This window comes from Rhea americana, unplaced genomic scaffold (genome assembly GCF_003343005.1).
Source record: "Rhea americana isolate MKP2758 unplaced genomic scaffold, rheAme1 scaffold_28, whole genome shotgun sequence".
In the NCBI taxonomy this organism is placed as follows: Eukaryota; Metazoa; Chordata; class Aves; order Rheiformes; family Rheidae; genus Rhea; species Rhea americana.
This window is the reverse complement of record NW_028186401.1, coordinates 3,880,934-3,896,918: the sequence shown is the minus strand read 5'-3', so window position 1 is coordinate 3,896,918 and position 15,985 is coordinate 3,880,934. Positions and strand designations below refer to the sequence as shown.

General features: G+C 43.9%; 1 protein-coding gene across 5 annotated transcripts in view; it reads left to right on the top strand.

Moving 5' to 3' along the window:
- CHD2 (chromodomain helicase DNA binding protein 2) overlaps positions 1-15,985 on the top strand; it is a 61,856-nt gene that overhangs the window by 41,154 nt on the left and 4,717 nt on the right. For 4 of the 5 annotated variants that reach the window (XM_085308638.1, XM_085308636.1, XM_085308641.1 and 1 more), the window contains 16 exons: positions 250-346; positions 1,113-1,205; positions 1,672-1,845; positions 2,791-2,966; positions 4,555-4,596; positions 5,632-5,771; positions 6,537-6,675; positions 6,818-6,968; positions 8,281-8,403; positions 9,259-9,387; positions 10,096-10,236; positions 11,303-11,437; positions 12,780-12,958; positions 14,121-14,220; positions 14,988-15,207; positions 15,657-15,906. In XM_085308638.1, the coding sequence (XP_085164764.1) occupies positions 250-346; positions 1,113-1,205; positions 1,672-1,845; positions 2,791-2,966; positions 4,555-4,596; positions 5,632-5,771; positions 6,537-6,675; positions 6,818-6,968; positions 8,281-8,403; positions 9,259-9,387; positions 10,096-10,236; positions 11,303-11,437; positions 12,780-12,958; positions 14,121-14,220; positions 14,988-15,207; positions 15,657-15,906 (2,289 nt within the window). The remainder of the gene's footprint in view (positions 1-249; positions 347-1,112; positions 1,206-1,671; positions 1,846-2,790; positions 2,967-4,554; positions 4,597-5,631; positions 5,772-6,536; positions 6,676-6,817; positions 6,969-8,280; positions 8,404-9,258; positions 9,388-10,095; positions 10,237-11,302; positions 11,438-12,779; positions 12,959-14,120; positions 14,221-14,987; positions 15,208-15,656; positions 15,907-15,985) is intronic. The other variant, XM_085308637.1, reaches the window with a different exon arrangement.

Here is a 15,985-nt window from a genome sequence, read left to right as displayed (position 1 = left end):
AGTACAGAGCAGAACCCTGAAAAATGATGGGAGCTTCCACTAATCTGGCTCAAAGATGGAGGTTGCTGCCTTTACAGTAGTCTGTACTCAAGCAGGAAAGAGATGAGAGATGGAGTGAAAACTCTTTTAGTGCTACATAAAAAAAAAACATACTCCTTGTTTTAATTAGGAAAGAAATGGCTTTGTGCTGTAGCAGAGCTGGCTTAACAGGTCCAAACTCATCATTTTCATGATCCCTTCTTTTTGCAGCTCAAATCCTTTCAACAAAGAGGAGCTGACAGCTATTCTGAAGTTTGGAGCTGAAGATCTATTCAAGGAGCTTGAAGGGGAAGAGTCAGAGCCTCAGGTACTTTGAAATTGAAATAACATGGCTGTTTGTAGTCCTCAGCAGGTCTGTGTCAGGGATTGTCTGTGTTTACTCTCTCTTTGTGCTTGCCTTGTGTATGAGAGAGCAGGTCAGTGAATAGGGCACCTGTGCGCCCAAAGAAACTGAAGGAAGAGAGCTGTGGGCTTAAGGGACCAAGGTTTTTGAAGAGCCCTYTTGCTGCAGGTTAAATAGTAAATGTCACCAAGAGAGTCCCTTGAATCTGTAGGATTCATTAGTTAGAGCATGGCCAGTTGAAAGCTCTTCTCCCTGACTCCTCTGAGCACCACTTCAGCATCCCTTTTTTGGGTTGTTCTCATCGAAATGCAGGAGTCAGCACAGTTGAAGTTGAATAGGTCACTGTCACCTGCCTGATTGCAGCGTTGCTTGACAGTTCAGTATTGAGCACTTTGAATGAACTCTCTTAATGGCCCAAGTAATAGAGCTTCCCTCAAGGGAAACAATGCACAGTTAATACATCTCATGATCTGGAAAWTTTTTCCTGCTGCTCAGCCTTGATACTCCTTTTCTTCTAACCCATCACCTGTATTTATAGTCTCTTGTCCTGCTTGAGATAGTTCATCTCTGCCTTGGTGGTGACACCCTGCAGATATTTGCACTCCTTTACTCAGCTCGTATCAGTGTAACGAATATTTAGCTCTCACGTTTACAACACCTTTCTTAATCTCCTATTTCTTCCTGCACTTGGCACCCTCCAGCTTTATCATTCTTTCTTTCTGACTGGTAGGAGATGGACATCGATGAGATTTTGCGTCTGGCTGAAACGCGAGAGAATGAAGTGTCCACCAGCGCCACTGATGAACTGCTCTCACAGTTCAAGGTACAGAGCTTTGGTCCATAGGGGATATGGGAATGTGGTGGTCCAGAGCRTTCCCCGCGTCTTGCCGTATAGGTATGGTCGGTGATGGACAGGACAAATTCGGCTAGCTAAGAGACAGTCTGCACAAAGCAGCTTTTTKAGGAGTTATGTCTATTTGGTGGATATTTGATTGTAAGTGGTCTTGAAAGCTGTGAATAAAATACAGACCTTACCAAATTTGGAAACAAAAGCAGCAACTGAGAAAGGCTTGGCAGTACTTCTTAAACTGCACGTACTTCCTCAGGATCTGTTAGCCCAAAGACATGACAAGGAACCAGGAATGGATTGACATGGAGTTCAGTTATAAAATAATTATGAAAATGTTGGCAAAATTCCTGTGGGGAAGAAGCTGAGGYGTCGCTGACAGCTCTGGGGTATTCTTGCCAGGGGAGAAAATTTCTAAAAGTGTTCTTTTTGCTTATAAAAGGTGGCAAACTTTGCAACCATGGAAGAGGAAGAGACAGAGCTGGATGAGAGGTCTCAGAAGGACTGGGATGATATCATTCCGGAGGAGCAGAGGAAGAAGGTGGAGGAGGAAGAGAGGCAGAAAGAATTGGAGGAGATCTACATGCTGCCTAGGATCCGGAGCTCGACTAAAAAGGTACAGCCTGTCTYGAGGTGCTGAGAGGCAGGTGGTGAGAGCTGACAAAGGCAATATTTGAGGGAAGCATTCTTGTTGTCTGAGGCCTGCTTTCCCTCCTCCAAAATTGGTTCAGAAGAAAGCACAGAGGTAGCACGTCGGTCTGTTACTGGCATCGTGCATTGGCCCATGCTCTGTAATGCAGTGTAAGGGCACAGGCTGGATCTGGCCCAACTCATCTTGTGTTAATAGACAAAATAAAGAGAATCTGTAGTGAGCACAGGGCAAAATATCCAACTACGTAAGGCAGATTTTACTGCAATTTATGCTCTCTTGTGGCTATTTCTTTCCTTTCACTCTGTAACTGCCTGGCCTGTTTTTGCCTAAACCTGGCTCTTGCAGGCAAAAGAGAGTTTCTTCTCGAGTTCATTTTTTAAAGTAGTATCATCTGCCTAAATCTAACAGAAATCAGAATGTGCAAGGAAACTACTGGACATGAGACTTTGAGGGGCAGTTTCCTGTTTGTGATAAGTTGTGGAAAAATATTAAAGTGAAAACTAGAGAGAAGGAGGATATTTTGTATCTGATCACTACAGATTCACTTCTGAGGTATCCTTCTGGTTTTCAAACACCCCAGCAATCAAGGAGCTTAAGCAAATATGGAACAAAACCATGGAAAATCAGTGTGTTTTGATGCGTCTTATACCTTAGTAAAGCAAAACATGATTGTGAACCTGTTGACTGGAAGGCTGTAAAGGGAGGATGGCCAGCTGCGCTGAAGCCTTAGCTAGGCAGAAACTGCAAGAGTATCCAGCCTCCTTGGGTAGGTGATGTGGGCTTCTGCATCTTCAGGAAGAGATGCCAATTACAGAGTCTCAACATCAAATAGTACCAGTGCACGGGAGGGCTGGGAAGTGTTGGCAGACTAGCACTCGTTACTTACTGCTGTCTTTTGGGTACATACAGGCTCAGACAAATGATAGCGAATCAGATGCAGAAACTAAGAGAAGACTTCAGAGATCATCTGGATCAGAAAGCGAGACTGACGATACTGATGACGAGAAGAGGCCGAAGCGCAGGGGACGCCCGCGGAGTGTTAGGAAGGATACTGTGGAAGGATTTACTGATGCTGAAATCAGGAGGTGAGTGCTGAGTGCCAAAGACTGTTCAGAAAACAAATTTAGAATTCCCATGCAGATGGAGAAAACCCCAAGTTAATCTAGGAGGTGTTCAGCTATAAACACGGTGGTTTTGGTGAAGCTGGTTCATTGGGACAACTTCTCACATTCAGAGTTAACTGCCTGGGGTCATTTTCTCGCAAAACATTTTATCTTGGTAAATTGCTCAGTGAATCTTGCATGTGTTGTTGAGACCATTTCTAAACAGAGACGGGGGAGAGTTAATGTTTCTTCTGCACRTTTGTATAATTAATTCTGCTGCCAGCTGATGACCTTGACATTCAGGTCTGTGCAAAGTGAACTGGATTGTCTTTAGTCAGGTTGCAGTGAGACTGGTTCCATCCTAAATTTAATCTTCATTGTAAGTACCCTTACTGGGCTGAGTGGTTTGATCTAATTCCGTATCACACATGAGAGAGCTGAGCTGTCATGAGATACAGAGCTGGAGAGGCTGAGGGTATATATATGTATATTCTGATATTTTTCTGGCAGTAGTCCTGTTGATTTAAGTTCAGTGGGAGGCAGGCTCTGTCTGGCAATATAATCCCATGAGAAGAAGTGGTCCAGCTGACCAGAGTAGTAACATATCCTTTTCTGCACTGTGTCCCTYGAGTCAGTTGAGAGGCTGGATTTCACAGCATTGTTTTTTTTTCCCCTCATATCCTCTAATCCCTAAGCCTTTCCCAAAGGTCTTTGTCTTACAGCTCTACCCAGAGGTTCAGCCAAGGGGGCTTTGTGAATTTTCCTTGAGTCTCTCTTCGTCTTAGAGCTGGTGTATTTTTAAATAGGAGATTGTCAGATTTCTCACACTGTGGTGGCTGCCCCATACCCAGCCCTGAAACCATAGAGAAGGAAGGAGATGTTACACTAAACTATAACAAATGTGTAGGTTGTTGTATGCTAACAGAAGGAGGCTGAAAGAGCACAAGATGGGGGGGGGAAGGGAATTAATATTTGTTTAAAAATAATCTATAGCTGAAGCAATTTGGTCTACTGCCAGTGTAAGGTGTTGTTCAGTCACAGCAAAGGTGTCTGATTCTTACCCTAAAGCTGTGTTTTAGCCATAGCAGTGATTTTCACAATAAAAAATACGACTTAAAAATAAATCCTTGCCTGCAAACCTCTGATGGATTGCTCCATATTTGACTGTTCTGTGATGGGTTGTTACACTGACAGCTTGAGAGTTAAAATTACTAATGACGTTGATTTAGCACTGCTTTTCTCCTTGGAAAAATGAAGTTAATTATGGTGTGAGCCAAGACTTTTTCATGTTTTTACACTAAATATACAACTCTCTTCTGTTTTCTCACCTGCCAAACATCCAGAATTCACAATAATACTGTGCTCTTCTCCAGCAGAGATCACAAAACTCTTTGTGGGGGTTAGTGAATTAAGCTTTCCAGTCCTGAGTGATTGTTAGCTATATCACTGGGTAATTCCAGGTTGATCACAGGGCAGGATGTAACTAACATGTTCAAATGTATTTGTGATACTGAAGCCGCTTTTTTTTTTACAGCTGTTGCTTTAGTTTCTGGTTTCTTTTTTTGCTTAGGTTTATCAAGGCTTATAAGAAGTTTGGACTGCCTCTTGAACGGTAAGTCCTRTCCTGGCTCCAGAGGGTTATCATGGGGGATGATGTGTTTCTGAGCGCTGCAGTACACACAAACTCCTCAAACAGCATAAAGCCTGAGAAGTTTGCTATCGTATAGTCCCTGAACACAGAAGTAGTGCCTAGGCAGGCCTAGAAAGTGGTAGTCTTTACTAAGTTCTTCAAGCTGAGGCTGCAATCCCTGTGTTAGGTAGTCTGAGAAATGACCTTGTTTTCTCAGCTGGTTGTGCTCTTCTGTTGGAAAACAGAAGGTTTGGGCATGAGTTTTGGCATGACTAGTTCCAGTCAAGCTAGAAGAACAGCAGATGTCAGCTTTTGACTGTTACTAAATGGAGTTAAYGCAGAACTGAAAGGCGTAAACAAACACTGGGCAGTCGGAGCGAGAGCCGGTTGCTCCCAAGACAAACAGTTCACACCTTTGCTTCAACAGCAGGAAATCCAAACAGTTGGGTCTGTTGTGCTACCTCTGCACTGTACTGCACTTGTTAGGCCACAGAACAAACTAAAACTGTCTTGTTTGCTGCCCYGATTCCAGTCACGCAGGCTTCTTATGTTCACACGTGTTCTGCATGTCTGTGGCTCAGGCTGGTGGTTGAGTGCAGTAACAGCGCAGCTGGGGTCTACACATCCCCACAGGTCTGTGACAGGCAATGCTGGGGCTTTTTGAGAAGCATTGCGCAGCCATGCAGCAATGTTGTAAGAGGAGATGGGACACAGTGTCTGCCTGTCCACTGAGCAAAAGCTCCGTATTAAGAGTCTGTACTGGCCCAGGTTTTCTTTACCTGCAGTCTTAGACTCTGCACTTGAGCRTTGTCTTGTATCCATGCAGAGTAGGTACCTGGGGAGTTTGGGCATGAGTAAATTCTGCCCGCAGCAGGCAATGAAATGGAGAGCTGTGTTTCAGCAGAAAGCAGTGCAAAATTGATTATTAAAAGCTGTGAAAAGATTGCTCAGGGAGTGTCTGGGCAGAGATGTGGTATATCAAGAACAAAATTTTCAATTTTTTCCCCCTTTTTCTAGGCTGGAGTGTATTGCCCGGGATGCTGAGCTGGTGGATAAGTCTGTAGCTGATTTGAAACGGTTAGGGGAACTCATCCACAACAGCTGTGTGTCAGCAATGCAAGAATACGAGGAGCAGCTGAAAGAAAATCCAGGTGAAGGTAAGCAAGAGGTTTGTGTGCTGCTGTTGCAATGCTTTGGGGGACGTTTCTTGGAGCTGATGAGACCATTCCCTTGCTGAATGGGGTGACATGCAACATGGCAACTTAAAGCTGAAGAGTAAGCACACACTTAAACTACCTTGTCTCTGCCACACAGCTGTCACCAACGGAGAGAAACTCACAGGTCTTCTATTCAAGCTGGAGAGTGCTGTTTTGGTGCATTAGTGTCTACTAAACATGAGTTTTCCAGGGAGAGGATGAAGCTATCAGCTTATTTAATGCCACAAGGCAACCAGAATATATTCTAACTGCTTCTGGGACTGGGAGTTAAACTGGTGCTCTGTACTCCATGGCAGAGCAGGGTCCACAATTAACAATCCCCCAAGCTGTTGTTGTCAGCCACTCTATATATAACTGTCCTGTGCTGTAGGTTTCTAGGAAGCAGCATGGTTTGGACATGTAGAGGTCTGCACTGGATTTCCAGCTGCATGTCTGCCTATTGTAGCTGAACAAAACTCCTGAAGCAACGGCTCCAGTGTACTTAGATGTAGTTTAACGAGAAGGATCCGAGGAGTGTTCAGATTGCAGAACTAAGCAACTTAGTGAAAGCTGATTCACTTTTGGACCCACCTTAGCAGACAGATTTATATTTAAAAAAGAGATAAGAGATTATGGGCAAGGTGGTGTTTTCTGCCTCCAGACTTTTTCCCAGAGACCATTTTTTCTGTAAGAGTGCTCTAAGTTGGCATACTTGTTGTTGAACAGGGAAAGGACCTGGGAAAAGAAGAGGTCCTACTATCAAGATMTCTGGTGTCCAAGTCAATGTGAAATCCATCATCCAGCATGAAGAAGAGTTTGAAATGCTGCATAAATCCATCCCCACAGACCCAGAGGAAAGGAAGAAGTGAGTTTGAATGGCTGAGCAGGCAATGCAAAAAGAGGCTCAGGGAATTTGGATTTTGTGGTGGAAAGGGACTAGCCTAGATATGTGGATTTGCTTTACCCCCTGGAGCATTAAAAGTAGCTCATGTTTGAAATGCCTTCAGGTACCGCCTGACGTGCCGTGTCAAAGCTGCCCATTTTGATGTAGACTGGGGAGTGGAGGAGGATTCTCGCTTGTTAGTGGGAATTTACGAGCATGGTTATGGAAACTGGGAGCTAATTAAAACAGATCCGGAGTTGAAGTTATCAGATAAGGTAGGTTGCTTTGCATGTTGCTTGCATTGGGTCCATGACAGTGTTCATAGAGAACATGTTTGATTTGTCCCTGAACCAGATGTTTGTGTTTGTAAGCCCTCCAAAAATAATAATGAATAATAACGAGGAAAACAGTGACCTCTGTGGAATGCTGCATGCTGATGGAAAGCAGAGTTATGTTGTTTGATTGGCAGTAAATTTTCTCTGAATGGTGCCATATGAACCATACTGAAATGATGCAGGAGGAAAATGGTAATACTGACATGTGGTTACGTGCATAGTACAGAGGCTGCATTGCATAATCATGACTTGATGTTTCCTTGAGCATCTCACAAAGGTTTGAGTTTGAATCTCTGTGTGCAAAGAGTTTTTCACAGATCTGATGCTGTTATGTCATGATTGGTCTATGTTAACTCTGAGGGTATAGTTACATGAATGTTTGGCTAGGACAGCAAAGCCAGCTGGAAAGCCTCCATTTAGTTCCTCCATCCCTCAGCCGTTCCCATAAGAACTGTTTATGGGGGCCACGTTGAAGTGATCCACGGTTAAAAATAAGCCACCAGCTGTTGTGACAGCACAGTGGAAAGACAGTGGACTTTCAGCAGAGGGCTGGGGAACACCGGGGCTCTTTAAAAATCAGCTTTGCTGCCAGCACACTGCATTCTCATGACATCCCCTCTAGTGCTTTTAGAAAAGATTGGACTGTGGCTAAGAGCCTTCCAACATGAGGTCCAAAGGCCATTCACAATGGAAACAATTGCCTGAGACATGCCACCAAATGGCAAGCTGAGAAACTGTTCACCAAGTGGCAGCCTTGTTTTCCAATAAACATTCTCTGGCTGTATCATTACTGTAGCAATGCCTCAGACTACCTGAGGAGACCAGCTTGCTGTGACAAGGCTGTCACAAACAAATCTGGTGTGTCAAGATGCAGAGTGAACTCGATTTTGCAATGCAAACTCCCAGAATATTTTACAAGTTCTTTTATAGTTTTTCCATGATCATTAGAAAGATTCTTGAGCATGTAGAGTGCTCCCATGGGGTCCTTTCACTCCAATGAGAGCCCAAGAGTAGGGATCCTTGTAGCTGCTAGGAGCTTTCCTAAGGGCRAAGACAAGCAGAGTCTGTGGAATCTCTTTGGGCCTGGAAGAAATGCTTAAGCCTTCCAGTTTCTCCAGAAAATGCAGCATCTCCAGCCCTTTGCTGACCTGGAGGGAATGCTGTTAATGCCTATCTCTTCCTGTTGAGGTCTGATAGGTGCATATGGGTGTTGTTTCTTTTTTCTTTTTTTTTTTTTTCCTTTGTATCAAAGATCCTACCAGTTGAGACAGATAAGAAACCTCAGGGAAAACAGCTCCAGACCCGGGTTGATTATCTACTGAAACTGCTGAAGAAAGATCTGGACAAGAAAGAAAACATGAAAGATGGGGAAGAGGTGAGGACATASCTACTTTATTTTGGGGATTCCAGAGTGAATGGTTGGTTGATGGTGGGAGGCAGGATAGACTATATTCCCAGCTCACTGAATAACTTCTGCATGAAAGACTCTGGATTTGTGTGTGGTCTGATYACACTGTGATACTGAAATGATAATTGGTAGAGGACAGATAATCACTACACTAATTGATGGACTTCAGCATGACTCACTAATCCTAAATTAAATTTCCTGAGAAAATAGGACTGTGCAAACTCAGTGTGCTTTATGTACAAACCACTGCAGGAAAACAGGGAATGGTCGTGCCTGTTTATCCAGCTATTTTTGAGCAGTGTATACCACTGCAATTTTAAAAAGGTTTTGAAAAATAATGGAATAAACAAAGCTGATTGTTGACTACTCTCTGAATCTCCAGTAAGGGGTACTTTGAGCTCTAGAGACAGGGCATAACTTGGCCTGGAATATGTGTTTTGAATATATTCTATCTTCTGTTTCTCTCACTTGGAAGTTGTGCCATTATGTGTTCTGTTAAATAATACATGAAATACCTGGTGACRGTGGGAATCGGGTAGCTTTCTGCCCTGTCACCTGAGCATCATCATTTTGTATGTACCAGTTTGYAGATGTTTGGGATATTCCTTTGGCCCCTCGGATCTCACAGGCAGGTTCTGCTTCTGGCTGAAATGTGATCATCTAATTTCATACGTGACCCACTAGGCTTTCCTGGGGCACTTCAGACTTCCTGCCATTCTGCACGACCTGCAGCTGTTCATGAGATGTTGATGACATGGGGTATGTCTCCAGGAAGCAGCTAGAGCTCCTTGCTTGCTCTGACTTGTTCTGTGTTTTATCCAGGGCAAGTTGAAGAAGAGGAAACCACGGGTAAAGAAAGAGAACAAGGCTCCCAAAGTCAAAGATGAGCACGGGAATGAACTCTCCTCTCCTCGGCATTCAGACAACCAGTCAGAAGAGGGTGAAGTCAAGGTGAGTTGACTTGGTGGGCTATGGTGTTGCTACATAAACTCAGCTTGAAAGCACCTATTACAAGTGCTCTGTAGATTTTTAGGAAGCTACAGAGTGCATTCCCACAGGAGTGCTCACAGGAGGGTATATTCGGCTGTTAGGCTGAGAGGGACCTTCTTCACCCCCTCTTTTGAGTTCGCACTCTTAAGTGTTTCTAGTGGATCCTAGAATAGCCACGCACATCTGTATATTGGCTTGGAGGAAAGGTTGTCTTAAGACAAAGTCCTTTGGCCTTAAAAAGGAAAGAAAGAATTGTTTCCCTCTYCTTTTCAGTACGTCAGCCAGTGGTGAAGTTGGAGTTCACCAAGGTCATGCTGTTGCTTAGAAAAGCTGCTCTCTTTGAGTGGTTTGGCTTATAACCTAAGGCTTTTTGTTCATGCTCTGATCAGTATCTACCTTACGGGTAGTTACTGAGTGTTCTCTAGTGCAGCTAGCATAGGAAAGCAGTGCTTGTTTGGAGTTTGTCAGTTAGTTACAGATTGGGGCAGGTCTRATTTCTATGCCCTTCTGTTAAGGGTTGGGTGTATGGGCTGCTGTCTGGTTATTAGGTGTGCAGGCAAATTTGGATGGACCTCAAAAATCTGCTTTTCATGGGTGCAAGTTTTATGGGAGAAGGTGTATGTGAGGAGAGGGACTCCAACCTTGACAGTGCTGCGATTGCTTTTCTAGGAGGATGGCTTGGAAAAAAGCCCAGTGAAAAAGAAACAGAAGAAGAAAGAGAACAAAGAGAACAAGGAGAAACAGACAACCACTAAGAAGGAAAAGGAAAGTGATAAAGAGAAAAAGAAGACAAAAGAAAAGAAAGAAAAGGTATGCGATACTATTACGAGTAGTCTAAGACATGGGGAAAGTCCTGATCAGAAGGGCAAGCCATGAGACTTGTGATTTATTAAAGGCCATGTAAGAAGAGACATCAGTGAAGCACCATGGGGTGAGGTATTAACCTTTTTCCAGGTCCACTGAATTTCTTGGTGTGAAGAAAAGGCAGTATGTCCTAAATCTCTCCCTTTCTTCTCTCATTCCTCAAGCTTTATCAAGACTGTCTCAGGACAGCTGTGTTTTAAAGTCAGTTCTATGACAGAATAGTTGATGTTAGGGAAGAAAGGAAGAAGAGCCTGGAGCGCTCAGTTCAAAGCAATGTTCAGCTGTGATTTATTATGGAGTTGACAGCTACTTGTCTGTGTTCCTCTCTAATTTAAATTCACCTAGAATAATCCAACTACCTAAACTATTAGGACTGTGAGTTGTCATTGTGGCTGTTGAGGACTCAGTAGAATGAATGTTTCAACACAAGCGCTGTGTTATGGACTAAAATGTCCCTTGAATTGTGGGTATGTTTGCCCTTTGGCTGGGTTCAAACAAAGAGAGGCAAAAGGCTCTATAAAAATTACCTGAGGTATMTGTCTAAAGAACAGAATATATACTGTATGCCCAATGTGTTTTGACATTGAGGTCATAAGTACAAACTAAGCTTTATTTCATATGTAGGGGAAAGTKTGCTTTCCAGTGATTTTTGCCTTGACTCTAAAGGACTTTGACCATAATTAAGTCATATAGGTCAAAATTTACACTTACCAGGCCATGATTTGAGGTTGCATCTTGCTTCCAAGTCCTCAAAGTTGATTTTTCTGTGTGTAAATATAAGCATCATATTCATGTCCAAAATGTTGGCTCTGACTTTCCTGTGCTCCTTCAGGGATGACATAAAGCTAAACAGAGGTATTACGGCAAAACAGTTTGAGATCTTGGGAGGAAAGCTGTGGGAGCAGTGCCCGGGTTTTGAGAACTGCCAGTAACAATAGTGTGAAGTTGTTGGATCACTTAAGATCCTACAGTATGGCTTACTGTGTGATGTTTATAACTTGTCCTTTTAAAGCCTAAAAGTGGTGAAACCAAATCTGGAAGCAAAGGGAAGAGATCTCAAGGTCCCGTCCACATTACAGCAGGGAGTGAACCAATCCCCATTGGAGAAGATGAGGACGATGATCTGGACCAAGAAACATTCAGCATAGTGAGTATTTTCCTGGGGAGACAGGGAGACAGTAACAGAGAATCCCAGCAGGATAGCCAGAGTTTGCTTGCGCGTTATCCAAGGCCATGTGTAAGTGCTCAGCACTAATCCATACATCTCACTCTGGAAGGGGCAGAGCCCTTCCTCAGGCTCTACTGTGATTCCCTCTGGCCAGTTAGAAAGCATCACAAAAAAAMCCTGTACAAGACTTGCCCACCAGACTCTTCTGTGGTGCTGTCAGTGGCACCTCAACTGGAAGAAGTACCAAAGCTCTTCCAGCCCCTAATTTGCTAAATCAGTTGCACTCTTAAGGATTTGAATCACTCTCTTGAAAATTTTGCCTTGCATTCTAAAGCACGTTCATCCTTCCCTCTGCCAGGGATGCAGGGGAGGACAGCATACCAATGTAATATGCTGAAGGGCTCTCTGCCTTCAGCTGAGAATTTTCTACTGCTCATTTCACAACCCTTTGTTAAAGATGACCCTGTACCCTTTTGTGTCAGTGTCTCTCCCACAAAAACCAAGGAGCTTCTGGGACTGTGCTAGGCAGGGGAACATAGGAGGGTTCCTGAGGGTGACAATGTGTGGCTGTAGTTGTTACGRAGTTGTCTGAGCTGCAGGAACTTCTCTAACTTTGTAAACGCTCCTGTAAGAAACATATCTGCACAGTTTGCTGTGAAAATAGGTTTTTAGTAGAAGTTGTCAAGATAGACTTTCCTCAGCCTGGCTTGCAGAGGGAGGGGCAGAAGACTCAATCTTGTCTGTTCAAAAAATCCAGTCTGTAATTTTGAAATTTAGGCCTGCAGGTTCTGTGTTTTTCTTTAGTTTTCCCTCTGGTGTGTATGAAAGAGCCAGTCAGGCAGGAGACATGTCTAATTTACTGTCTGTGTAAAGTGTTCATGCACGCAGAAAAAGACGGTGCTTTCGTCTCATGTCTCCCAGTTTCAGTAAAAGCAAGAGATTAAAACAAACACAGATTTGGATGGACAGGGAGGTTATTGAGTGAACGCTCCTTCAGCTGGGGCTGTTCGACATGCAAATGCTTGGTTATGCTTCCCTGCGTGCCGTGGCAAGCAGGCTACATGCGTTTACTGTTTGTGAGGCAGGTCGTTCACCTCTAGAAGGAGGGCAGTGGAAATGGGGAGACTCATCTTCTCTGAATTTTATGTACCGTGTCTAACAAATTGCTGTTTTCACAGCTGATTTCTCCTTGCCTAGCAGTCAGATAAAGCTAATACCTCATGCTAATGAACTTTTTCCAGCTCTGTCTGGTTAACAAGAGAACAGAGTGTAGAGCCCTAAGCCAAATGAATCACGTTCTGCTCTTTGTTGCTTGTTCAAGTGCAAGGAAAGAATGAGACCAGTAAAGAAAGCATTGAAGCAACTAGATAAGCCTGACAAGGGACTGACGGTTCAAGAACAGCTGGAGCACACACGCAACTGCCTCCTAAAAATCGGGGACCGCATCTCTGAGTGCCTTAAAGCTTACACTGACCAGGATCATATCAAGCTGTGGAGAAGGTAAGGAATTGTTTTGTTTTCTTTGACTGATTTGTGATATTTTAAAAATGTACCAGAGACTGCTGGGTTTTATTTCAGTGTGGTGTTTTGCTCTTATTAACACTTTCTTGTGAAAGAAGTGTTGCATTCCCTAGTCCATTCAGTCCTTGACCAGTCTCAGGCAAGGGTTTTGTCTGCATCAGAGTATTGTGCTGCTTTCGCTTAAATTAATTTCTATTAGTTTTGTTCAACCAGTGCAAAACCCTTTATTTTACTCTGAGGAGCTCAGTTCAAAAGATCGTGGAACATCCTCTCCTGAACTGGAAGGAGAAAGTTTTCTGCTGAAGGTGGAACTGCTCTGATGTTGGTTGGAAAGCAACAGTTCATCCCCTGTGTAGACAAAGCACAGGGTACTTCTGCGTGTTCAGAGCTGGGAAGAAGTCTCTGAACTACGGGTTAGCCCTAGGCATGATACTGCAACCAGAGATGGGAAGCTGAAAGCTTCCCTGCTTAGTGWTTACAGAAAGTAAGCAAACATGTCAGTGGTGAAGAGGCTATTGGATTTTAAGTCTTCCCAGTGTAACGATCAAAGGCCAAATGAGCTACAGGCTCTTTCTCTTCAGCATGCCCTTGTTTTATTATCTTTGACAGTTTCCTGTATGGGATAAAGGAGATCCATCTCCTCCACTCTCCTCCTTACAGCCCCTACTATATTGCAGGCACTTAGGAGTCGTCATAGTGTAAAGCCTGAGAATGTTTTAGAGAAAAGGCAACTTTCTAGTTGAGCTGCCAAACTGTAGGTAAGAGTCCTGGGCTTGATTCTCAGCTTGGTCAGAAACTGACCGTAAGACCTTACGTACTGTTTCTGTCCATTGGTTCCCAGTCAGTAAAGTATAGGGGATAATTTCATTTTTCCCATCCTTGGTCTTATCTGRTCTGAGCTCTTCAGTGCTGGGATGGATGCTCTTGCACTCTGTGTTTGAATGGGAGGTACCTCTGGGTAGGAATCTTAACTATGAGAAGTTCTGCTTCCCCCCAAGGAGTGGCAACACAGTGGTTTGGGTAGGTACAGCTAGGTCATCTGCTGGAGGAACTTCACCAACTGTTTTTAGAAGACTAGTGAGGAAAATGGCAGTTAAAATGTTCCTTTGGCAATTAACAGAAAATGTTAATGTCCTTCCAGGAACCTATGGATATTTGTGTCAAAGTTCACAGAATTTGATGCCAGAAAGCTGCATAAACTCTACAAGATGGCTCATAAGAAAAGATCGCAGGAAGAGGAGGTGAGATGTGATGTGTGCTCTCTTAGTGAGAAATAAATCATGAAGCTCAGAGTTCTTCCTGCTCTTCTTTGCCCTAGCTTTACTTGTGGGAATTGTGTTATTGCAGTTGCTCCTTGCTCTGGTCCCAGCAGGACTCTTGTGAATTTGACGACCTACTTGTAAAGCTTTGAGTCAGAAACCAAGACCTGTTTTCCCCTGCAAAGTTCAGTAGCACTGCTCTGACCCTGTGCTTTCCAGAATATATTTTTATGCTCTTTTTAACACTTGAAAATGTTGATACATACCTTCCCTTTATCACGGACTTTCTTTATTGTCGTTGGCATGCTGTAATAGTGTTAAAATCCAAACAACCCTGGTTGTTTATATCTCCTCTTTTACGTGGAATTTTTCCTCTCTCGTCTAAGGACRTTGGTCACCTTTGTTATTTTACCCTGGCTATTTTAACCAAGAAAAAGCATTGCTTGATGTGATCCATAATGTTGAGTTGACCGTGACAATGAAAAGACTGGGGGGTACTGCCCCTTAAAGAGAGGATATAGAAGTGGAGCTGTGGGGGCAAAATTGTGCTTGTCCTCCCCTAAACTTGCACCATGGCCATTGGTTTCACTCTTGGGCAGAGTTAATTCACAAAAAYCTCATGAAGAAAGCAGGTGGCCCATCGTGCAGGGAATGTCCAGGCAAGTCCAGAGCGTGACAGACAAGACCATTGCTCACATAATCTTTTGCTGRAAAAGCAATCAAGATGTGACCCTCTCCCTTGTGCCTAGCAGGAGCAGAAGAAGAAGGAGGACATGTCTGGCATGAAGAAGCCGTTCCGCCCAGAGCCATCAGGCTCCAGTCGCGATTCTGTGATGTCTCAGTCTCACGTGCCTCACAATCCTCATTCCCAGAAGCTCCACATGCCCCCTTCCCATGCCCAGCAGCAAATGCATGGGCATCCGCGTGACARCTATGGCCATCCCAACAAGAGACATTTCAGCAACACAGGTGAGTGCTGCACTGGGAAACTGGAGAAAGCTGTCCCTCCTAACCTAATGGCTGTTGGGTTCTGGGCACAAATCTTCCAGAACTGGGGTCTGGTCAGGTTTAAAGACATAGATCTCTTGCTGGAAAAGATGAATATAACAAGATGATGGGACAGAACATGTATTTTCACTTTATTGCTGGACTAGAAAACATTATCATGCAGTGATGAAGAGAGCATAAGAACAGGACAGAAGAAGATTGGCTAGAATAATGATAAAGAAATTCAAAGAATAAAATTGTGTCCACATAGTTAAGGGAGGAGAAGGCTAAAGGAACACAGTGATAGTCGCAAAAATTGTAAAAGGTGCTGCAGTCAGTAAACTGTTCTTATTTCTTTGAGAATTCAGCAAAGAAGTAATAGACTTAAATGAAGTAATAGAAAATTGTTGTCTGTGCTTTCCTCATTGCAGATCGAGGAGACTGGCAGAGAGATCGAAAGTTCAACTATGGCGGCAACAGCAACCAGGTGTGGGGCGGGGAGCGGCACCACCAGTACGAACAGCACTGGTACAAAGATCACCACTATGGGGATCGCCGATCTCGTGGAGAGCCCCATCGAAGCTCTGGGAACTACAGACCAAATAACCTCTCCCGCAAGAGGCCCTATGAACAGTACAACAGTGACCGAGACCATAGAGGCCACCGAGATTATTACGACAGGTGATTCTTCGTTCATCTTAAGAAGCCTGGGAAGAGTTTGCAGCAATGCCCCCAGGCAGCTTTCCTTGGGGCAGGCAGG